We start from the raw sequence: 24,922 nt of genomic DNA on the forward strand, positions 1-24,922 counted from the left end.
TATAATAAAGTATGCCACTGTTTCCATTGTTTTTAGGAAAAGCTGATCGAATGTATTCTTTGAATCTTTTTTTTTTTTTTTTTTTTTTTTGATGTAGAAACACGAAGGATTACAGGGAGAGGAAATGATAGTGGGCAAAAATGTAAAATACTACAGAAGTTTTCAGTGAGGACAATACAGATTGACAGTATATCACACAAGCTGTGGTAACTGTTTTAAAATAACTGAAAGCAGACCATATTGTTCGACAGGTTCCTGTTAACAATTTGATTTGTCCCTAGTGAGAATGAATTCAGCTGCAGTACACACAGTCCATCTAAAATTTTAATCTGTTGTCTTGTACACGTGTGAATTTTCTCTGTGGACAACAAAGACTCGCCACAACACTGTGTCCAAAAATGCTGTTGCACACACTGTAGTACTGCCGGATTATTCACCCAAAACCACTCTGGTTTTGTTGTGGTCATGAACTCTGGTGTACTGCTTTTTCTGTGCCTTCAGTTTGTTTGTGACCTGTTGTTGTGAACGGTGTATGGCTCTCTCATTCAGCAGCCTTGTTGTATTTGCATACACTGTCATCTCTCATCATCCCGGTCATCTTACGCTCAATTTCCCCCTCACCATGGATGGCCAGGAGCTCCTGCACCTCAATGTCTTGCCACATCTCAATTTTGTTCCAATTATAACTGTAACGCTAGCTGAAAACATTCCTGCTGCCATTGCAGTTTGTTTATGGGCTGTGGCAACCTGTGACAATGGCATCACCACTGTGCGTTGCCATTTGCAACCAACGTCCCGCCATGGTTGTTAGCAACCCTAGTGGTGTGCTATTCAGATTTAAATTGACCCTGGTTCAACCTTTGTTATGTCGGCCAACGCGAGTTAACTCTTTCAAACAAAAAATCAACGCTGATTTAAGTCTGACTTAGCCCTCAATGTGAAAGGTGCATTAGCAGGCCAGAGCGCCCCACAGTCCCTCTGCCTCACTTCCTGCTGCCAAGAGGCTATTCCAAGCAGAGTGGACAGAAGCTCTGGAGATGGACCTTCACTCGTGGCTGTAGCAGCACAAGGGGTCATAGCGGGCTGTGTCTAACCTATATAACAGCAGCAACAGAAAGTTTGATGCTCTGACAGGGAGTTTGCTCTTGCTGAAGTCGAGTTGCTACTGCTATTGAAGATCTGTGTCCTCGGACTGCCCGCCACTTTCTGCTTTCTTGCTTTGGCTTTGTTTTTCTTAAAACAGATATGAATTCACATTACACATAGATTACCACAACAACAGTGGCAACTATTTTACATCTCTGCAATTGAATCATATTGATTCAGGCATTAAAAGAAGTGACTGAAAAAGTGTAAACAAAAAAAATTCCGATACTTAAGTAAATACAGTTTTTCCCAACCTACTAACAAAATACTGGCTCTAGAGAGGGCCTTTTGCTTTTTTTTTTTTTTTGGTATGTTACCTGAAAGCCATAGTAGGGAGGGGCGAGGGAAGGGGTATTCGGTTGGTTGTAATCATGGACTGTGCAAAAATAATGGACATAGCCACTGCAACATCACCCATTGGTTTGTGTACTGCCATTTTTTGAAGCCTCGAGTTTGGCATTTTGGCCTTCGCAATCTTGGTCTTTTGGAGCCAGAAGTAACCATATTTTGATGAGAGGGTGGAGCTGTGGAGGAGCGAGGGGTGGATCTGACTCATAGACTGTGGCGACACCTTGCAGACAGCCTGTCACTCAAGCGTCCACACCGTTAAGTATGCATAACTTTAAGCCTAAATAAAATGGAAAGGGGTGAGTTATACAATAAAGCACCCTGTACAGTTGTTACAAATGTTAAAAATAGCTATAGAGACCAAAACTGTGTTTTTGCCAGTCTGTAAACATGTTTATTCCTTCTCTTAAATTAGGCATTTTAACATGGGTGTCTCTGGGATTAACTCTGTTTTGGAGCCGGCCTCAAGTGGCCATTAGAGGAACTGTAGTTTATGGCACCTCCTTATTGGCTTCATTTTTCAACCACTTGATTGCAATCTGCAACCTTGCTGCTAGATGCCACTAAACACTACACACTGCAGGTTTGAGCTTCATATCATTTAAGTGTAACATCTGGGGTTCTGTCCTGTCTCTGGCCAACTTCACACAACAGAAATGCACTTCTGTTGATTTTGCTGAAATAATGTATATTTAAGAACACAATGCACGTCAGAATGTTGTGTTATTGCTGCCAGTGCTTTTAAATTCCTGTAAGCATCCATCGAGCAAGGGTGCTGCTCAATATTAGATTCCAAAATGCTCAGCCATGGTGATATAGCACACACACAGGCCCATACACACACATCATGTTGAGGTCTGAGTGTCTGATCTGAGCTGAAATGCAGGCGTTTGTCAGGTCTCTCTTGAAGCCTCCTCTCCAGAGTCTACATCATTAGAGCTAGAGTAAACACCCTGTCTGCAGTTTCAGGTTAACTGTTACCTCAGAGGGGTTTCTTCAACTACATCAAAACATACAAACATTTAAGTACTGCTGGCTGTGTAGTATAGTCCCTGCCAGCTGCTTTATCATGGTACATTTCAATTTCTCCCCACTCTGTTATATCCCTTCCACCTTTTTTAAAAACAATATTTATTTATTTTTGCAGGAACGGATGTATAGAATGCTAAAATTGGTTCCAGTCAAAATGAAAAGCATGTCATCATAGCTAGTTTAGAATGGCAACAGTCAATATGTCTCCCAGGCATTAGTCGCCATCACCACAAATTGTCTTGCAGTATGTTAATGAGAAAGTCCAGTACATAGCATCCTGCGTTATAGATAGGAAATTAGAACCGCAGCTATGGCAAGTTGTAATAATGCCTTAGGAGATGACATGGATGACACACATGGACACACACACTTGTGCACGCAGAATACATGATGCCAGTGGAGTTGGGGGTGTGAGAGCTATCACACTTGCCCCTCAGACTCGCAGACACCTTCATTAGCATTGCAGGGGCAGAGTCAGATAGCTCATTAGCAAGGCAGGCACGACAGCAACTGTGTGTGTGTGTGTGTGTGTGTGTGTGTGTTGCTGATGCGTGTACCTGTGCACCCTCCCACACATGGATGTGCATGTATGTATACGTAAAAACCTTTCTTCAGCCTGTTTCTAATAGGCTCCTGCACTGAAACACACATCTACACAAGTGCGTGGCCCCAGACAGTCGGGTCCTGACCTTGCTCTGATTAAACCAACCACATTATTATTGTAATCCTCATCAGAATTATTTCTTCTTTTGCCAGAGCTGTGAGCTCACCATCGAGCTCATCTGGGTGTTTTTCCCCTACATCTGTGCGCTTTCATCTGTGTTTCGAAATGCATGCACTGTCTGCCTCTCAAGTCCACGTTTGCACCTCATATCAGTATGTGTGCAGCAACCATACGTGTTTGTTTTTGCTTTCACACCACCAGTGTGTGCCCTACACTGTTAACTCCGTTTCATCTCTTTGCCGTTCTGTCGAAGCTGCAGCCATTTGACAGGAGCTAATGGCTATCTAACCACTGGATGTGACAGCTCAAACTTGTTATAATACCTGCCGAAATGTCAGAGGGGAAATAGTACTGTGATCTTTTTTAATCTCCCTGCTTTAATGGATGATGATGATAATGAAGGCAGAGATGGTGTTTTATGTGTTTTTATTTGTTATGGTACATTACAGACGCTTTAAACACTGCAGTGGTACAATGCCACAGTGCCACCTAGTGGTGGAGTTTGGATTAAGTTGGTCGAATGGTTTTGGGGTGACAGTGTATTTGTTTTATACTGCGCTGATGTGAATTTGTCATCTGTGTGTCTTTGTCCATCTCCTTCCCGTTTGTCATTGCAGACAGCAATGCTGAACAAGCACCTGAGTTCTCTAATGACTGGTCTGACTGCGAAGGTCTTCAGGACGTATAACGCTTCCATCACTTTACAGCAGCAGCTCAAAGAGCTCACAAACAGTAAGTCACACACTCACTGAGCTATAAAGTAGTCTAACATTACATTAATAGCTTTCTAAAGCACCAGCTCATATCCCTAAGCAACCAGAAAGGTATCAGCGTCTCTAATACTATAGCCTTTTATCAGTCTGGCCCTTATCACCGTCTTATTACCTGACTGCTTGTGTCATGGAGTCTCATGATAAAACTGCCACACTTTTGACATTTTTTATTTTTAGCTTGCTTGATTCGAGATACCCTGGCATCACTCAGCTTTCCAGCCATGGCAGGAGTACATTATCACTGTACCCAGTGCCGTGCGTCTCACTCTTATCAGGGTCCCATTGGCTGCCTCTGCCACAGTTACTCATTCAGAGATAGAAGTGTCACAATCTCTTCTCATTTCTGGATTGCCACTGAGAACCAATCTGCAGGATGGCATGTGGTTGTAGTGTGTGTTGCGTGGACCCCAGGAAGAATAGATGAAGCTTATATGGATCTGAATAAATGAAATGAAATGGTAGCAACCTGTAATTTTGTGTGTGTGTGCATATGTTCAAGGTCAAGATGGATGGGCAATAATAATATGAGGGACACCAGCATGGTATTATCTTTTGAATTTGTGTGTGTAATTCTGGTGAGATATGTATTCTCAGTGGGATTTTTTTCTGTAAAAATTCAAATTACTGTTGTTTCTCCCTCCAAAGAGTCCGACAATGCAGCTGAGAAACTGCTCTCCTACAACCGTGCTAACAGAGCAGTTGCCATTCTGTGTAACCACCAGCGGGCGCCGCCAAAGACCTTCGATCAGTCCATGGCTAACCTTCAGGCCAAGGTAAGAACAGCTTGACTTGGTTTTATTGGGCACAGTCATTCATCACATTAACATTTACAGGGATTGATGATATTTTTTAATGTTCTTGTGTCAGTGTAATAGTTTGTTTAAAGAAGGACGAGGGCAGATTTTAAGACACAGTGAATCTCTGCAACCTTTCCAGCCCAGTCAGTGATATTTTGAAGCCAACAGTAATCCATATATAAAAGCACACCTATGTCCTTATGTGTCCCACCCAGATTGATGCTCAGAAGGAAAAGCTGGCCCTAGCAAAGACGGAGCTGAAACAGGCAAAGAAGGAGGCCAAGACCAAAGGCAGCTCAGACCCCAAGCTGCAGACGTAAGTGTCACAATAGTGCTGAAAAACAGTATGCTGTGAATACAAAACAATTAGAAATGATTGACAACAAGTACTAACAGAAAGGTATCCTGCAGTTTTAAGTGCCTCCAAACAGAGATACCTGCGTCACTGTGAATAATGAGCTGTAGGTTGAAGAAATGTAAGATGTTGACCTTGAAATCATGTTAGTTGTGACGGTAGCCCCGCTGTGAACTCAGAGATGAGCTTCCCTGCTGTTCATCCTTTTTGTCTTTGTGCCTAGAGCCAAAAGGCAATTACAAACACTTTAAGTTGAAGAGTACTTTACAGTGCAGTAAGACATCCTTAATAGACCGCTGCTATTCTCTACGTGTTTCCTCAAATTCATGATCAGAATGCGTGTTCATTAGTCAGAGTACATTTTGTAATACTGAGCAGCACATAGGAAAGAAACACATGGTTCAACTGGAGGTTTTTCACTTGTGATAACAAAAAGGTTACTTATACCCAGGCAGTGGTATATTTTGCTGTTTACCCATGTCTGTCTCCACATGTAGATGAATTGATTTCCTGCAGGTTGGACTACTTCCAGTTATTTATGCAAAACATTTGAATTAGGCTGGACACTGATGGAAACACGCTCCTTTTTGCCTGCCAAAAATGTGGAAAAGTTTCACATCAAAAGCCCAAATCAGAAGTCTTATTTCTGCCATATTTCTAACTGAGGTGTCTGACTCCATTGCATGCACCCTTCATATATTTTCTGTCAGGCTGGTGGAGCGTAAGAAGACAGCAGTGAAGCGCTGTGAGGAGCAGCTGCTGAAGTTGGAGGTCCAGGCGACTGACAGAGAAGAAAACAAACAGATTGCACTGGGTACCTCAAAGCTCAACTACCTGGACCCACGCATTAGTGTGGCTTGGTGAGTGTATACTCGCATAGACACTCTAAACAAGTGGTTCCCAACTGGTGGGTCACGGTCCTAAAGGGGATGGCAGATCCATTCAGAATGGACTATAAGTAACTCTCAAACGTGTCAACTTTGTAAAAAAAAAACCACACACTTTATTTTGAAGAACATGGAATTTCTGGCAGAAAGCTTTTATTTTGAAGTCCCATTTCCTGCTGTAGAGTGAGTGACTTATGGACAGCTACTTAACAGAGACAGCAAACTAGCTCAATGACATGGTCAAACGGAGATATGACACTGAATATAATAAACTGTGTGGACCTTGAACTAATGACTAAGGAGAAATCTGGACCCTGTGGCTGGACCAGATTGGAACCACTGCTCTTTATAACCTCAATGCTTTGTTAAAAGCATTTGAACATATATACTCCCTGCATAAAGTCCTGCACCTGCCTGCATGAGAGCACACATGGGTTTTCAAATAGAGCCACCTGAACTACTTGCACTAGGGGCCTGCATCACTAAGCAAGATTATTGGGTCAGCCGGCTAATTTTAGTCTTAACTTGGTCTTTCCAGTATCATGAAGCTGGTTCACTTGTAATCAGTGTAAATCACCATAGTAACCTGACTTACATGGTCAGGCAGGTTCAGCTCAGTGGATGTGATCAGAATGTGTCAACAAACCAGTCCTTTTGGAAAAAGTGAGTCATCTGTTCTACAAGAACCCAAAATAGACAGCAGTACAGCATTTATAGTTTAATTATAACCAAGTCACAGCAATGATTTTACAGATAACTGGACTCACTGTGTCTGAAAACAGATCCGGATCAAATAGGACGCTCACTGACACTTGTCAGTAATGCACAAGATTCACTTTGTAAATCATGTGAATCGTATCTATAGACTCACTAAAATGATGATTGTGGATTAAACATATCTGCAGCAGCACAAGCGTAGCATTAGTCTCCAGTGAAATATAATGTATGGAAAGTTTAATGTGAAAATTTGACTATTTATGTGGATATACTATCTGTAGTCTCTCTCTGATGCCTCAAAGCAAAAATAGTGTAACTGATATGTTCTGTGTTGCTTATCATTACACTATTGTAATCATTACAGTAGTTTAATCTTCAAACTGTGAAAGCACCATCAGTCATTTCTCCCCTATCCCCAATCTGTACTAAACCCTCTCAAAAGGTCAATCATACATAGTAAGGCCAATAAAATAACTTTCACTCGTGTAGCCAATTACCTTTATTTGGTTAACTTAAACCATTTCTGTTGATTGTATTTTATCAGTTTGTTCATATTTTCCATCTGGATACTGCTGTGTTCATTTGTTAAGATATACTATGCAGAATTTTACTACACAATAAAAAAAAGTGTAGGCTCATTCAGAAGTAATCCCTCTCCATGTGGTGGTGTATTTTTCTGCAGAGACATTGCCCTCTGCTGGTGTTTTCGAATTTTATTTTCTGTGGTCGGGACATTTATGTTTGTGTACCACCACAGCATTCAGGCGAGGTCGGAGCTAAAAAGTTAACATCAGGTGCCAGACCCTAAGCAGCAGGCATCCAAGACACATGAAAACATGCAAATCTAGCAAGGCGTAAAGCCAAACAAGAGTGAATCTGGGGTTGGCTTTACACTTTTGCTGGCGAGCATGTTACACAGTAACAGACAATCCTGCATAGTTAACCTTTAAGAGAAAAGATGAACTGGTGGGTTAAACTGTGTTAATTTTGCAGAGTATGCTTAACAGTTGTTTCTCCCATTGGTTCAGGTGTAAAAACGTGGAGGTACCTGTAGAAAAAATCTACAATAAGAGCCAAAGGGACAAGTTCGCCTGGGCCATCGACATGACAGAGGCAGACTTTGAGTTCTAACTTTAAACTTCTGAAACTCCAGTCTTGTTAGCCGATGCAATTAAGGAACCATTCACTTTGTAATACATACAGAACTTTAATATTTCATTCATAATACGTTCATGGACTACTGATGGTGTACTTCATAAAACTGTGTGACGTGTTTTGTTTACTGCTGTTTGTTTCTGCTTTTGGCACTTAATTTTGTTTTGTTTGTAAATTTTGTGTTTGCACTAATTTGAATAAAGGTTCCTACCATGCAGTGATGTGACACACTTTTGAGTGGAATACAATAAATGTGATTTAAAAAACATCTTATCAGCCATTATAGAATGTTAACTTCTAAGTCTGTCATTCCAATACATTATGAACAATATAGACCAGAAAACATGCAACACATTCTAGACATTCCAGATAATTTGCATGATAAAATACAACTCTGGTTTAAAAAAATAAATACAGAAAACACTGAGCACCTAGTAGTTATTTGCATTTTTAAAAATTCACTCAGCACCTGGCTAAATATTAAGTGTGTAATACATGACAGACAGCATTGTATTAAATAGCTTTAATAGAAGAAAATCAGTTGAAATTGGAATGCATCCCACACCTTGGTAGTAACAGTGCTACTCGTAAATCACTACAGGCTTCTCACTGTGCCCGTTTCCCGTGTTGGTAGGGATGGAGGTTCTACTGGCCTGTAAGCCTGCGGGTTGTACTTCTCAGCACAGGCTGTGGCCAAACTGTCCCCATCAGCCATCACCGCATGGGATTTAATTAATTATGCAATATGATGGCAGCGAGATAACCTCCGGGTCGGCGCACAAAAATCCATAAGTTGCATTTTCGCACGAGCACTTACAGTTCTGAAGGGCATATCACACTATTCTAGCTTACAAATAACGTTCAACTTTTCAAGTCATTACATAACTGTAACCGTTTATCACAATATTCAATATATAAAAAAGCATTTCACACAACGACACACCAAATCAATAGAAGTCATTTTCAGAATGGAAAAGTCTGCTGCTCCTGAATAAAGGACCGACTTCACACCATGTTTCTTAGGAACCTGCGGACAGACAAAACAAATGATCTGTGTTGTAGTGTCAAAGAGGAGGGTGAATTCAACACGAAATACCTTGAAGATTAACTGAGATATGTAAAACTAATGGCAAGAGACATTCATCCAATCTTATATATCTAGACCTAGGATTCATGAGTCCACCAGGAAGACAGACAAAACTACAGAGCTCTAGGTTTATAGGAAGGCATGATTAACTCTTCCAAAAGCTAGCTGGGTCTACGGCTTACCTTCATTATGAGCCTTGACCCTCTTTAGCCTTTTCCGGTGCCGCCTCAATCTCTTCAACACCAGCCTGGGTCATCAGGTCGGCAATGTTCTTCTCCAAGTCATCAATGCGCGTGCTCATCTCATCAAGTGGAGAAGCAGTTAAGGCACATACTTAGTAATAACTCTCAAAGTTGGTCTTTAATGGGCGAAATGTCCAGGTCAGTCTGTCATTCCACACTTTGATTATGAAAGTACAGTGAAGAGGATTTGAAAGAGATGAGAATGCTGGAAATAACAATTGAACCTGAATGCATTTAATCAATGAAAAATTGATTACTGGCATTATAAATCATTAGACAGGATATTCCTCCCGATGATCTGGTCTGACATGGTCTGAAATTTGTCTTGCATCTGTTGCAGCAGTGTCTGGACCTGTGAAACAAACACAAACACTGTAAGTGCAACATTAAATACACAAACAAATCAACAAATTGATTTAAATTGGTTCACTAAAGATGGCAGCCTAACATTAAAAACACATTACCAGTTTATTTTGAGGATGACACAATCGAAAGGATTTAAGCAGTGACATCAGTGGACTTTTCACTATTAACACCACCGCAGAAAACATCTGCACTCCCACTCTAATGCACCACGCTTGTGATCTATTAATAACTTCAAAAGGCAGTACATCAGTGTTAACAAAAGTATCTAGTTTCCTTGACAACAATGTAAAAGCTTAGTAACCACAGGATGTGATTCTTTTATGCACTCTGATGAGCATACTGCAGAACAATGAGCGCACCGTGAAAATCATACTACTGTGTATTGGTGCATTTTGGTGCATTGATGACCATCACATAATGTGGCTCTATAACAGTTGTGTCTAGAGTTGTGTTTGTATTCTTCACATGCCAGAGACTTGAGGTTAATAGACATCCTGATCTCAAGAGGCAACATGATAAATGAAAGCTGAGACATATAAATAGAAAACTTCAATAACTAGGCATCCTTGAGGAAAATGTTTGGAGGGGGTTTTCTGTGAATACAAAACTCTGGAAATAATAAATAATAAGAATAAAGGAAAGGAAGAAAAAAGAAAAGCTACCAGAGAGGACTGGTAAAGATTTGGGAAGGTAACTGAAGTTGTCTACTAGTGCTCATCTCCATGACAACACTCAGAAACATAACCCAGCTCCCTTTGCCGTGTATTAGAATAAGTAGAATTATATATTATATTTCACAATGAACTGTGCGAGTTTACTGAGTGAAACAGCTAATTATTCAATATGATGGAAACTACTATTAAGAAAGGGCGTTTCAACAGAGGTAACGTTACCCAGATGTAATGCTAAGGGGGTTACTCGGTTGTGATTTGGTGATGTCATGTGAAAGCCCAACTGACCATTACCGTTACATAACGTGCTAAACAAAAGTCAGGACCTTTTAGCTTCACCAAACATCTGAAACACACCGAGTTCACGAACCTATTTTATTATAGAAACAAATAAATAACACGAAATGCCACAGATACGCTACACTCAGGTTAAGCTTTTCTTGCAAAGTAGCTAGCGATAGCATGCAACTGCTAGCATTCACTGTTGAAGCTAACGCTAGCTTGCCATCACGGTCACGACTTACCACATTGGTGAGGTCCTGCACCGACTTAGGGTCCGTCTCTGCCATGTTGTGGTGTAAATGATTATCAGTGCCTGAACAATACTAACACTCCAACAGCTTTCTGCCGATTATTTTCACTATCGGGTTGGTAACTGTTCGAAATAGATACCAGTCCGCTTGCACCACCCACCGCAGAGTCAGCTGTTCTACAACACGGGGAGTCTCGCGAGAGCTGCGTCACGGTGCTAAGAAATGTGGAATATTGAGTTTTGAATGAGGAGCTGTAAAGCACTTAGTAGTTTTGTCTCCCTTTATGGCCTCAAGAAGCCCATAAAAGGCATTCATGCAAAGCATCTGTTCCCTAGAGGCTGCCTCCCATTAAGCGCCCTGCATGTTTAATGTTAGTATTGTAAAACTTAAAGCAGTAGTAACTCTTTCAGTTTCTATGTAGTGAACAATATATCTGTGCGCGCGTGAGTATGTGTGCCTGCAAGTATGCGCGTGCACCACTCTCCTCACTTGAGCACGAGCTGGGATTGGAAAGTTGGAGCTGCAAGGGAAGTCAGTGTGTTTTGGTTTTGACGCTGAAACATCCGCGTGAGTGCTTTCTGATAAGGTGGACGAAAGTGAATGAAGGCGGCTGGTAAGTAAAGTTGGAAATTAAACCTATAACACATGTAAAACGTTAAATGTTACATTCTGCTACTCAGACAAACATGAATACACTATCAGAGGCGATACATATTCAGAGCGGGGGGCATTGTACGTGTTGTGAGCGCGCTGTTTTTAAAAACTAAATTAGAGCAAAGACGCAGAGGACGTTTGTTTTGGGTTTTAAAGTTTAGCTCAGAGATAAATTCGACACTTCACACGTCAAACATACTTTGTATACTAATATCAGTCTATTACAGTGTAACCAGACGGTTTTATAGCTTTCTTTGTGTGCTGTTACTGTAGCTCCCCCGCAGTACTCCAAAATTGATGCCTGTACGTTCAGGCATGTTAGTGACCCAACCCCATGAAGCTATGCTTTGCTTGCATAACAGCCCATATTGCTTACTAGAGGTGGCCCAGCACATTGGGCTACTGTTGTGTGGGTGTGATGGTTTCCTCACACAGCTAGGCAGAAGGAAATAGCTGAGGACACCTTGGATTGTTGAATTCTTGAGTAATGTTTAACTGTAGGAAACCTGTAAAGACTCTCTTTATGGGTTGTGTTTGATTGCTGCTCTGCAGTGTTGCATTCACTGTGCATTGATAATAATCTGAGCTTTTTAGATGCTTTACAGAAATGACAAGTAGAGATACACTAAGGTGTAGATAACCTGGACATTCTTTTGCTCAGTCTGCCTGGCTCTGCCCTCCAAAAGCAGTGGGGTCTTGGCTGGAGTATAAAATCCTATGTCTTTACTTACAGCTGAGTTATGTAAAATAACAGGTGTCTAATGAGTAATCAGACCCTCTGCTTTCTAGATGACTCTTGGGGCTCCAAGTACAGCTTCATCTCCTGTTGTGTTGCATTAGCCTACTATCAGCAATCACACCCTGAGTGTGATTTTAAAAAAAAAAGAAGTTGCTACCAGTGAACCTGCTGGGGGAGTTTTTTTTTCTGTCAGCACTGAAGTACTTCTTAGTGTTTTGACTGGCTCTCTAAGCCATACTGAGTGACCTGTCAGCTGACACACACTGCCAAATATGTATGGGAGCAAAGGAGTTCATATTCACGCTGGCTCTCAGAATTAAATCTGACAATGAAAATCACAGTGTTAAGTGGCACTGTTGTTATTACGCAGCCACAAGAAGAACCACACAGTCATACAAGAAGCGCGTCACACCGATTTCCTGTGCGTCTCACTGTTTACTCAGAATTTGTGGGTCATGGTGTTGTGTACATAGCAACATACTGGCTCTTAAATCAGACGTGACCACATGCCATTCCCATTTCCAAGGAGCTGTTTATCGGCATTACAAAATCACATTGTCTGAAATGTAATGAACTTCTCTATTTGTTCTGCAGGGTGCTCTGGAGAAAAAGGGGAATTACTAACCTTTAGTAAATGATGTCATTATCCACTCAAGAACACCTGCAAACGCTTGGCACAACACACCACAATTGTAAGGATTAAAGTATCTGAGCAAGGTGTGCTGCAGACAGGACAGCTTAGTAATAATACCTGTTCAACTGTGAAAAAACTCAGCGTGTATTTGCAGTCAAAGAGAAGTCAGTTAGCAGGAGGAGCTTGCACACAAGCTTGCTTTTTGACTTGTTATCTCCACAGTGTGGCAGCTAATAGTAAAACCCTCCTATCATGGACATGTCACCAGTGACCCCAATACCTGCCTGTCATCTTTACCTTCATAGGCTATTGGCTATTTAACCTTTCCTTGCACTCTGCTTGCTCTTTCTGTGTGGGAGGTTTCCACATCTTTGACTTCAATTCCCCACCTGTCATCCCCGTCTGAATGTTAACTCATAAAGCACACATCTGAACCTTTCCGTAAATTTGTGAGCCTGAATTAGCGCTAATGTCTTTGGAAAGATAGAAAAAAGTTATTTGCACAGCCCAGGTGCAGGTGTGTCTGCAGAGCTATAATATTCCTACAGTATAATCAGTCACTAATTGAAATTATATATGATTATTCCAGCCTCTATTATAAAATAACTACTTTGCTGCTTATTCTGTGTCTCTGAGTCCTACACAATTTAATAATTGGTGTGTTCTACTTGTGTGACTAATTGATGATGGCTGATTGGTGGCAGGCAGAGAGGTAGAGCTGTTAAGTAGTGTACATGTATAATATCATTGGTGGTCATTTGCAATACTTCTGTGGGGAAACTAAGTTTACAGTCAGTGTTTGTACAGAGGATAGTTGTCACAATATGGGGCATGTCTAGCTTTGATACAATACCTTGATAAATATCAGTAGCGGATACCATTTTTCAAAAATACTTCTGAGTTCACTGTTGAGGTTCTAGAGTCCACTTGAGAATTTAAATATTCTTATCAGTCTTTAACATACACAACAGCAGCGACAGTATACAGGATACAGGATTCAGCCCTTGACAATACTCTTCCTACTGTGCTTCAAAGACTGTTGAACTATCATGTGAGTGCAGACGTTTCTCTGTAGCTGCTGTACAAATTTATCTAAGCCAAAATTTCTTACTGTTTTGAAGGTGACCATGCCAGTACTTTCCCAATTCTTTACATTTTGTTAAGATAACCAGCCCTTGGAAAATCAGTCAGAAAACAGAGTTTGACTTGCTGACTGGTCTTAGTCTGTTAAAACACATTTAATTCATTACATTTTAGATTATTGTTTTATTCATTTATTAAAACGTGGCAATTAAAGCTTAACAATTTCTTTACTTTTCTTCATTGCTTTTCAGAATTAATCTATGGAGCAAATTATGAGATAGATTCTTTAACACGCAGTGCATGCGGTAAATGTATGCACGGTCATGTACCTGCTGTACAGGCAGAGGTGGTCACACTTGACGACATAGGTTATGTGAACATAACCAGTGCAACACACATACTGCATCTATGTGCTATTGGGCACGAATGTTAGAGTCATATTTACGTTTATGTGTCGAGGTGGAGTCTGAAAATTTACCTGTGTTTTTCCCACTGTGACATGTCAGAGTGTCTTAGTGAAAACAGCCTATTGGTCTGATGTTTCTTATAGGCTACATATTATTTTCTCTTAAGATATATTAAAGTTTGTATAGGTCTTACCGTTCAGCCATTCAGCCAGAGCCATCATTTTGTTTTAATGAGATTTGCTTGTGGTGTGAGAGAGCATTGTGTAGTCAGCGGGGACTGCAATTTAAAACAAACTGGCCCATACATAACTGAGGTATTTTAATTTAATCAGCTTAATAAGTTTTACTGCTGATGGGCTCTTGGGAATGCTAATTGCAGGCCTTGTTATTGACCTCTGGCTACCTCAGAACATCCACTGCTGATAACTGCTGAACTCCCATTATGTTTTGTCACATTGCCTCCTTCCAGGTGCAACTTTAGACCCCTTGGACACCCCTGAGCTTCTCTCGGCGTGATGGATGCAGAGGTGGTTCTGAAGGAGGAGGACTTGGAGGGCTCGTGGACGCTGCTGTCCTGGATGGCGTCCTGCGTCATGGTGTTCGGGGGAGCCCTGCCCTATGTCCCACAGTACCAGGATATCCAGAGGAGCAGCAACAGCGAGGGCTTCTCCACAAGAGTCTGCCTGGTGCTGCTCATAGCCAACATCCTGCGCATTTTCTTCTGGTGAGAAAGAGAGAGAAAAGCCTGTGCTTTCATTTGATATGGGTCTTTTTTCCCCTTTAAAAGGCACAGGCCATTTACAGGGTCATTCCTCAGATCTGTCTTGGTGTCAGAAATTAATGGAATAGGAATGGAATCAGAATGAAGATTCATTATATAATCTGAGCCATACGCCGTTCACTTTGAGGCTTCCGCTCAAATTGTTTTACACATCAGAGAGCACAGGTCATGGTTCGGACTGAAGGGGACGGAAGAGTGAATTTAATAGATTCTTTATAGAATCTGGTTGGAACATTGTATTATTTATAAGGTCTTTCTGTGCCGCTTACAGCCTGTATGACATTTCTTATAATAAAACCTGTACAATTGAATAGTGTAGTATAGTGTGGTAACTGTGATGTACACATACCTTCTTTATTTGTTGTTATTATCCTTACTTTTATCACAAAGGCAATATTAATCTGTATTCTGTAAATTCTCTCCCATGTCAACCCTTCTCTAAGCTCTGGAAGGTAATTTGTGTTTTGGTTGCATCCCTGCAGGATAGGGAAGCAGTTTGAGCTCACCCTGCTGCTCCAGAGCATGGTGATGATCCTCACCATGTTCGCCATGCTCCACCTCTGCTGCACGGTCCAAAACACCAACCGAGTGACCACCAAGCAACACCGACTTTTAGGTAACCACTTCCAAAGCCTTCTCGATGACAACAAACACAACTAACACAATTAAAACTGACCCAGCAACACAATTGTCATGTATATACAGTAATTACAAACCATTTACAACACATCCAGCAAGCCACTTCTTTGTGTCAGCAGTTTAGATGCCAAGTGCTTCAACTCCTACTTCTTGCCAAAAGAGGGGGCCATTGGAAAACCTTACTGTCAAGGCTGTCGTTTTCAAGATGCCTTACCTCTGACAGCCACTTATATACCACTAATATGATAGTCACTTGCCTTATTCTTTATTGAACTGTTTCCGTAGGCTCCTAGTGTCTAGACAATAAAACAGATGCTGCTGTACACTGGTTTAGTTAAAGCCTGAAGGGTAATGAAAATGTATCATTGATATTGAGATGTGAAAGAAAGTGCAAGGCAAAGCACAAATGTCCTATGGATGTATTAGCTGCTGTACTGTCACACATGAGATTAGTCTATTCTGGGCACGACTGTGTGTGTGTGTGTGTGTGTGTGTGTGTGTGTGTGTGTGTGTGTGTGTAGTGTGTGTGTGGAAGGAGGAAGTGGATGAGGCATCGGTGCAGGGTGAGGCGAGAACTGGAGATGGGATGGAGAGGGCTGAGATTAAGCATCAGCATCCACTGTTCATTGTGTGTGTGTGTGTGTGTGTGTAGAGGAATAGAGCCCATCTGAGTGTATTTTCAGGGTCACTCTTTATAGGGTGCTGTCTTTTATAGGTAATTGTGTTTTTTACAGACACTCGAGTTGATTGCTTTTGCAAATGGACTGACAGAAATTCAATCCAAGTACAATTTTTATAAGATAACAGCCCACGGAGGGAAATTGAATGATGGAATCTTGTAATACTCCGAACATGCTGAGCAGAGTGTGTTATTGAAGACATAAATTACAATCAGTGTTTGATTTTCCTGCTGATTGATTTGTAAGGAGTAAAATGCTTCTTTATACAGAGGAAGAGAATGTGTGTCCATTTGTGCCGTCAGTCGCGGTTCTATTAAAGTGACTTTGATTGAGAGATTGCTCACATTTGGACATGAGAGTCATGATCATTTTTATCGCTGGCATCTGTGCTTCTCTTGTCTCTGCAAAGAGCTGCTGTATTACTCATCATGAGACGTTTTTTTTATTAATGCCCACGCTTAAACTTTTTCAATATAATCACTCATGACGACTGGTGGTGGATTGCTTGTTTTCTCTGAGGGTGGATGATTTTCGTGGGCTTTACATCTATCTGATCCCAGTATTTGTACACATGTTGCAAATATATTGGACATTCGTCTGCCTGCGAGCCATGTGTACTCTCTATGTTAAACAGGCTTGGATACGGAGAGTTGATTGATTAAAAGCGATGCAACTCAAGATCAAATATACACATGAGTTTGTCCGTTATGACCCCAGTTACAAAAACACAGCATGACCACCCTCTTACATCAAGCCCCCCTCTCTGAGGGGCGGGCCTGAGGTCCGGTTTCAAAGAGCGCGGATATGAAGGGGGATGGTGGGGTCGGGACAAGAATAGATCAGAACAGCCTTTCGTCCCAAATGTCCGCTCCTCCCTCCATCCCTCCGTCGCTAAGTCTTTCATACAGATCAGGGTCATCTCTATGCAAAGTAGTTTCTTCTCCCCAAGATGCGTGTTGGCATGATTTCGAACTATTTTTGAAGATCTTTCATGCTGAGCTCTCTTTCCTGTCATCTCTCCGCTACCCACCCAGCATCCTTCTCTGCTCTTTATCTTTCTCTTCCTCCTCCTCCCCTTTTTTTTCCCACCCTCCTCCACTGCTCTTCTTCTCTCTTCTTTCTGTCTTTCTGTTGCTGTTTCATCTGCTCCCGCCTCTTCTCCTCCTCCTCTTCTTCCTTCTCTTGACTTCTCCATTCAGAAAGGACATCTGAGACTGAAGTCCATGTGTCGTCTATGATCCTGCTGCCGGCCTGCCAACACCTGTTCCCTATTTACTGACCTCATTTTCCAGTTTCTGCAGACACATAGAAAGAACACAAACTGAAAGAAAAAGGTCAAATTGAGAATTCGGCTACTTGTCACTTGTCTGTGCAACTTCTGCTGCTGATTCCGGTACCTGGTATGCCAGCCTTACACCAAACAACTTTTCAAACAACTGTGGCAGACAAATTTCCAATGACAGTATAAAAGATTCACTTCAGTTGGTGCGCACTTCCGTGATTTCCATCATTTGCTGTAAGGTGGTCATAAAACTCAGTCCAGGCAGTCTTAAGTCAGTTGTTTGCCCGTCTTGACATCCGACAAAATCAAATGTTTAATGGTTTTTAGTTTTGGCTTATGCAGATAGTGAAGTTCAATGACTTGAACATTGTCAACATTCAATAGCTGCGCTCTCCTCAGCACCAAACAGAGAGCAGCAAACTGGGTAGACAATTAAGAGGGGACTCCTGGGGGTTGCAAGAACGTGAACAAGTCTTGGTTGTCTTGGTTGTGGAAAAGGAGGAGAAACTGTGGAGTGATAAGGGGGCGTAATTTCATTCGGCATGTATCTGATCCACCAACCAGCACTTTTTTTAGTGAGAAATCTTCATTATTGAAAGGATTCGCCTCTCATTCCTCTGGTCTCCTCCCACAAAGTTGCACAGTTAACCAACAGAGGCTGGTAGCAAGTTGAGGCAACAAAATCCAAAATGTAAAGTTTATATTTATGGGTTATATTGATGCCAAATCGATGACGATAGTGTCAACGTCTGACACCTTATATCTTTTGTTTCTAGAGTTATGTGTTTTTGCGGACACATAGGAATTGTCAATATGTCATATTTTCTGAAGAGAGTTTGGTATAATATATTCCACTAGGAGCAGGGTGGAACATAATCTCAAAAGAAATCTAGTTTTATCCTGACCCTGCAAGATTCCCAGTCTGCAAAATCTTACTAAAGATTCACATTGTCTTTAGATGTGAGAGTTTGTCAGACTTTAGCCTTTTCAAAGTCTTTTTAAAGTCTTCTAGTGTCTGGTAGGCATTACATTCTGTTGTTGCTGATTTTGCAGATTTCCTTTTACCTTCTCTGTTTTCCTTTTTCCTCACTCGTGAAGGCATCTCTGGCCATTTGTGTATTGCAGCAGTTGTTTTCTATATTTCAGGAACATAAGTCTGCTGAATGCTGTTCTGTGTATCACCTAAGGCTGTTCATTGTAGTGCTGACTAAATCTTGATTCATGTGAGGTCCAACCAAGCTTTCTTTCTGCAACATACAGCTGGCTTTGCATTGTTGCAGTGATCCTAAATGCTTTGACATAAGCTGAATATGCTCGAAAGAATCATATTCAATTGGTTGGCCTGCCGGTCTGCTTTTTTACTTGTTTACTGTGTTTCAATCCATGGTACGTTTACATAATGCTTTCCTCAACAAAGTGTAGGTGTTTATGGTTGTTGCCAGGAAACAGTTTTGGAGCCCTTTCTGATATATGCAGGGAAATGGAAAACAATGTACAGGTGGAGCCTTGTTAGCATGATTGAGAGGAGTGTGGTGCACAAGGAAGGAAACAACGAGCGCCCCTCTTCCAAAAACTTAGGAAAGAAATGTGTATGAAGTTGTTGTTATATTATTTTATTCTCATGCAGCAGTGAGGTATTTTTGACTCTCGAACGAACAGCACCACAGTCTGGCTTGAGCTGATCTCAGACCTTTTCAGGTTAGACACTCTCTTGTTCATACCTGACAAAGCTTTTTTGTTGTTGATGTTCACATTGAAGTGGTTTAACACTGTAAATTGCGCGACTACTCTACTAAGGAAACACTACCCATAGGGCAGGCATCACCCGACATGAACACACTGGAGTGTAGAATTTTTTTTTTAAGAGCTCCCTTTTCATTTAAGTGGAAACTCAGAGAAAATCAACATGATTAGACTGGAATTTAATTTTCCAGCAAGGTCACCTTCTTTATCATAAATGAGTCTGTGTAGGTATGGACTGGGTGGATTAAATGTGTGTGTGTGTGTGTGTGTGTGTGTGTGTGTGTGTGTGTTGGTATACTCTGCTGTAGCTCTTTGCCTTAATTTGGTGATGGTGCTGTAGAATGAAAGATCAGCAAGAGCAGAGGCTGTGTCTGATCCCTGTCAGCACTGTTACAGAGCCCATTACGAGTTACATGTCATGCTTCACATACTCACCAGCAAGGTAAAACTCCATATTTGATACTGAAAAATCAGTTGCACATTAATTCAGTGGTGAAAATATGTTCAAATTTAATTCGCAGCGAGGCACGAGTTATCATCTCTAAAGAATATTTACGATCCAAGAAACCAAATGAAAGTATAACGTAGTTGACTCATACATTAAAACCGGAGCCAGTGTGCTTCATCCGCAGAGTCTTTGTAGTGGTCTCTACGCTGAGCTGACTCAGAGTTATGACTTTGCAGTGACTTCCAGTGGCTGCCCCAGGGTGCCACATTAACAGTCCTGGCCTTATGATACAGGGATTCAGAGGCTGATAGGGGGGCGAAGGGAGAGATAATGTTCAAAGACAAATGTGACCTCAGGCTAGGTGTCAGGCTTGGTGCAATGAAAGTGGGGAGTTACTTTGAACAAAGTGAAAGTAGAGAATGCAAGGACTGGGGAAACAGGGTAATAGCAAATGAGGAAATCCTTCATTCATTTAGTATTCTGTGAATTATTTGAGTTTAAATATTAATACAATATATGAGTTGGGTTGATTTAAGCAACTGAAGGTTAACTGTAAATCATACAGAGAGTTGGACAACATCCTCCTCTGCTGTTCGGAGTGGGTATAGTACAACCTGGCTATTTTAACACATTTGATCTCATCTCTAAAGGTATTTTTTTATTTTCTGTTTTATATCTTTATCATTATTTTTCACATTTAACCAGCCAACGCTCTCGCCCACGACACCGCTTTATGAGTCACTTAGCAAAGAGCCACAATTGCTGTTTAACATCCCGTTTGTGGGAGCCAGCCAGAGCTCACCAGACCATAAACAGAAGGAGAGATGGGACTCTTGATAGCTTGTGTGGACCCTGCGGTCATCCTTAAAACCGTCAGCACTCAAGTGGTGAAAGCAATTTCAATTTGCACTAGATAACCTCTTCGGCAGAGGTTAGACGGAGCAGACACTGGGATGCGTGATAGGAATTGTTTAAAGGATGGGTGCTGAGTCGGTGGCTTATTCATTGTCTTAACTTTCATTCTGCTTTTATTTACCCAGGCTAGAAGAGATCACATACTTTCAGCAACTTATTGCCACATTTATCTACACCATAACTGTTCTATACAGCCACAGCCCTCTGCTGCTCTGTACGGAGTAGTGGTAACACACTGGAGTAATTGAGGACCAAATTATTTGAATCAATTGACTACACACAACAACTGCTTGGGGCTCAGTACTTTTTTTTTCTCAAAGACAACTTGAAGAGGAGAGAAAGCTGAATAATTTTTTTTTTCACTTCCAACTCTCATATTTTACCAGGCGGCACCCGGACTTGAACCTTTAACTTCCCTGTCTTGAGGCTGCTGCTTGGGCTAAGTACACTACAGTCCGCATCACACCCTCACACCGCATTAGTCAGTTATGACCCTCAGTCAGTGCACCACTTTGAAGGTGAAAGCATTTGCGTTTCCTCAGATTAATGTGTGACTTTTGACTGCATTTATAGACGAAAATCTGAGCTAAATTTAAACGAATGTGCATGGTGTGTTTTTGTATGTGTGTGTGTGTGTGTGTGTGTGTGTGTGTGTGAGAGAGAGAGTTTTTCCTTCCGTCTAATAGGCTGTAAATGTCTGTCTTGTGTGCTTGCAGATAGCCTGCGTGTGTTGCATTTATTTCTGACTTTGACCCAATAAACTGTCACAGTAACGTAATTACTGAATGGTGCAGTGCAGAGTATGATGACTCTGCCACTCACCCTTATCTGCAATACTCAGGCAGCAGTGCAGCAGGACAAATCAGGTGTAACAAACACAAGCACGCGCACACACACGCACGCACGCACACACACACTGACACAAAGACAGACACTGTGCAACTCGACCAATTGCATTTACATATCTTACAATACACGGAAAAGAGTTCTGCGTACTTTCAACGTCAAGTGTGTTTAATTAAACCCCTGATAACAGCAAAGTTTAATTAGCAAGTCAAATGAAGTCAGGTAGGTGAGAGGTGCTTTATTAGCAGTCGAGCATATTGGATTACTTGGGCAGAATATTTAAAAAAAATGAATAATAATATAACATGCCTCAGAGGGACTATTTGCAGAGATAATTTTTTTTGCTCGTAAGTTTTCACAGAAGCTCGCAGAAGAGCCGCAGCATGAGAACATTTCCCAAAGATAAGTTTTGTAATTACCTTTTGGATGTTGTAAGCTGTTTTCCCAGTCATTGTTGTGCCTGGTGTGTCTCTTAAGTGTGTGATACATTTGGCAGTGGGAGCTGTGACGTGATGGGGGATAGAAAAACAAGAAAATTGAGGAGCAACTCTTGCTTTTGTCTGATCGCTAAGGCGGTCATGCTGCCCTCAGGGGCTGTTTGTTGTGCTCATGCTCTGAAATAAATTATGTATCTGTGAGGACTACTTCTGATATTCTCCAAAGTGTGTGTATGTGTGTGTGTTTGTTGTACATGATATAATACACAAACCTAAATTAATGATGGCTGTATTCCTTTTAGTGGCAGGGTCTTGGTATTATGCATGCTGGCTTACTGGGACACATGAGTAAAACAGCATTATCATTAAAGTTATTAAAGGAATACTTCACACACAAAATAACAATTTGTTTATTAATTACTCAGCCCATCTTTCCTCCTATGACAAGTCAAAGTGTCTGCTGTTTGTGTCCCGCCGTTGTGCTTCATAGTTCATCGTTAGTCTACTCTTGATCAAATTTCACATTTAAAATTTTCATTCATTTTTTGCCCCCGAGCTACTGTGGTAAATTATACGTAAGGGTCTCATTTTTGACTGTGTATTATTGCTTCTGCACTGAACACATTTTTTGATTCCCACTCTCAAATCTCAAATGACTAATGTTCCCACAAGCACATAAACACACCAGCTACAGAACTTTTAATAATGAATAAGCTTGGACTTAAAAGAAAAACTTTCACAAAAGTTTCAACAAGTTGATAAGCTCTTCCATACCCACTGTTAAATCCAATTAGACCTCTCCTCAGGACTGTATGGGTTTGTACTGAGCTTGATTGACATCTCTACCCACTGCTCTTTTATACACCTGAGAGGGCGGGAAAACTCCACGCCCAGCCTCGACCTGAGCAGCCAAAATAAAGGAAACATCTGCATTCAGTCAGTTTCATGGAGGGAGACATCAGCCTCAATATCCTTTACTTGTTATAGAAAATAATGTAATGGAGATACTTTTCATCACAGCCAGCCATCTGAGAAAATCAAACAAAATAAAAACTTGCTCTCGGCTCTGTAATCCAAAATTTGATATTGAGTAAATTTCTCAGCTTCTCTCTGAGGGTCTGCCCCGCAACCTTGTGGTTATTTATGGATGTGGGTTAGTAATTCATGAACTTGGCTTTGACCCTGCTGAACTGATTGTGTCAGTCGGGACATTGTGTCGCCTCATTAGACCAGCACTAGAGAGACGACCTGACAAACAGACACCATCTATCACCATCCATCTCCACCATATAACCCGACAGGTGTGTGTGAGTGAGAGAGAGAGAGAGACTGGGTGTTAGGGTATGTGTACCCATCTGTTATGTGTGTGTGTACTGTTTTTTAGTGCGTGTGAGGGAGGGAGTCTCAGGGCATCTGTTTTAGTATGTGGATACCAGATTGTGTGTGTGTGTGTGTGTCTGACATGTCGATAAAGACATCCATATATCAGACTGACCAGATGCCTGCTAACTGAACATAAAGTCAATACCTCCTGAGTGTGTGTTAAGTCGATGACGGAGCATCCTCAGCTTGTTTACTGTGGCAGAGCTGCCTGCTTAATATGACCAAAAGTATATCGAATTTTCTCACATGGTTGATAATCTATATGTTTCACTAAATAACGCTGCTATAGTATATGAAAAGTTTCCTGATACTGACTAAAGCTTGAAGAAACCAGGTTTGTTCAGACTCAAACTGTAGTCTACTCCAAATCGAAAACCTTTTGCTGAGCATGCACATGTATCTCTGCATAAATCACTAGGGCTGCAACCTAGATTATTTCATTAACAAATAATTGATTGTTGATTAGAAGGGTTTTTTTTTCACTCTTAATATTCTTTCTCATCAGGGCTAGCACCCACAAATGAGAACACGATTGATTGTTGATTAGGTGAAACTCCAGTATTGCTAGGTGCAGTATATTTGCATGTTGGATGGTGTTTTGACGACATCTGCATGAGCCTATAATTTCCTATGCTCTGTGCCCACATGGATGTAGGGATGGGAATTGATAAGATTTTATTGATACCAATGCCATTATCGATTCTGCTACTGGTCTAATGTCTTATCAGTGTCCTAATCAATTCCTGGGCAATTTTCTGTGCACAGGTTTTCAGCGTCAATCCAACAGTTTTATTATCTGTGAGTCGGAACACAGTGCTTAGCCTGCCTACAAGGTTCTAATGTTATAGGAAAGAAAGGAAGAGACTTTGTTTGATCATGCAGACCAGTGTTATCCTCCAAATCTCTTGTTTATCAGTAGGGTTGGGTACCATTCATAATTGAACCAATACGGTACTGGTACCAGTATCTGGAATTCGGTACCGGTACCAAACGGTACCTTATTTCAGTACTTTTTAACCCTATGGGCCCTAGGCCTTTTTGGGGTATTTTTACTGCCTTTACTTTTAAGCTCATATCACAGTCATTATAAAGGCTACATACACATGCTATATCTTGTTTTTGTTTTTTTTCTTCAGGACAATCTGGGCTAACCAGATTTGCCAACATTTCATGTCCTTCTATGTGCCTGTATTTTATATTAATTTTTATATCAATGAAAAAAACAAATCTGTGCCTAAATTCTTACATTTTTACATGTATCTCACCGTAGCAAGTTGGAAGTTGACATATTCTGCCATATATGAAGAGGGGAGACTCTCTGGAATCTGGCAATATAAGAACCATGATGCTGGGACATTCTGTCACTTCACAGCTGTCCAAAACATGTGGTTTGTGCCAGGCCGACATAATTGCCAGTA

At 41.2% G+C, this 24,922-nt stretch overlaps 3 protein-coding genes across 11 annotated transcripts in view; 2 read left to right on the forward strand and 1 right to left on the reverse strand.

Moving 5' to 3' along the window:
• zgc:173742 (DNA topoisomerase I, mitochondrial) overlaps positions 1-8,294 on the forward strand; it is a 50,624-nt gene extending 42,330 nt beyond the window's left edge. For all 8 annotated transcript variants that reach the window (XM_050074229.1, XM_050074230.1, XM_050074226.1 and 5 more), the window contains 5 exons: positions 3,868-3,982; positions 4,669-4,796; positions 5,036-5,136; positions 5,886-6,035; positions 7,808-8,294. In XM_050074229.1, coding sequence (XP_049930186.1) covers positions 3,868-3,982; positions 4,669-4,796; positions 5,036-5,136; positions 5,886-6,035; positions 7,808-7,910 — 597 coding nt within the window. In that variant the 3' untranslated portion in view covers positions 7,911-8,294. The remainder of the gene's footprint in view (positions 1-3,867; positions 3,983-4,668; positions 4,797-5,035; positions 5,137-5,885; positions 6,036-7,807) is intronic.
• Positions 8,295-8,442: 148 nt separating this feature from the next.
• On the reverse strand, positions 8,443-11,006 carry hsbp1b (heat shock factor binding protein 1b). The gene is made up of 4 exons (XM_050074235.1): positions 10,825-11,006; positions 9,549-9,615; positions 9,204-9,330; positions 8,443-8,961 (listed from the first exon to the last, which is right to left on the reverse strand). The coding sequence occupies exons 1-3, from the start codon at positions 10,867-10,869 to the stop codon at positions 9,209-9,211; spliced, it is 234 nt and encodes a 77-aa protein (XP_049930192.1). The 5' UTR covers positions 10,870-11,006; the 3' UTR covers positions 8,443-8,961; positions 9,204-9,208.
• Positions 11,007-11,163: 157 nt separating this feature from the next.
• si:dkey-246g23.2 (solute carrier family 66 member 2) overlaps positions 11,164-24,922 on the forward strand; it is a 70,797-nt gene continuing 57,038 nt past the window's right edge. The window contains exons 1-4 of one of the 2 annotated variants that reach the window (XM_050074233.1): positions 11,164-11,446; positions 12,821-12,918; positions 14,820-15,074; positions 15,614-15,747. In XM_050074233.1, the coding sequence (XP_049930190.1) occupies positions 14,866-15,074; positions 15,614-15,747 (343 nt within the window). In that variant the 5' untranslated portion in view covers positions 11,164-11,446; positions 12,821-12,918; positions 14,820-14,865. The remainder of the gene's footprint in view (positions 11,447-12,820; positions 12,919-14,819; positions 15,075-15,613; positions 15,748-24,922) is intronic. The other variant, XM_050074234.1, reaches the window with a different exon arrangement.

The sequence above is a fragment of the Epinephelus moara genome, chromosome 20 (assembly GCF_006386435.1).
Source record: "Epinephelus moara isolate mb chromosome 20, YSFRI_EMoa_1.0, whole genome shotgun sequence".
NCBI classification, from domain to species: domain Eukaryota; kingdom Metazoa; phylum Chordata; class Actinopteri; order Perciformes; family Serranidae; genus Epinephelus; species Epinephelus moara.

What these genes read in the sequence shown, in the direction of transcription:
- hsbp1b (XM_050074235.1), bottom strand. Translation starts at nt 10,869, where the DNA reads ATGGCAGAGACGGACCCTAAGTCGGTGCAGGACCTCACCAATGTG. An exon ending in TGCAGGACCTCACCAATGTG is followed by an intron (nt 9,616 to 10,824) that starts GTAAGTCGTGAC and finishes TTTGTTTCACAG; the next exon opens with GTCCAGACACTGCTGCAACA. An exon ending in AGACCAGATCATCGGGAGGA is followed by an intron (nt 9,331 to 9,548) that starts ATATCCTGTCTA and finishes CTGCTTCTCCAC; the next exon opens with TTGATGAGATGAGCACGCGC.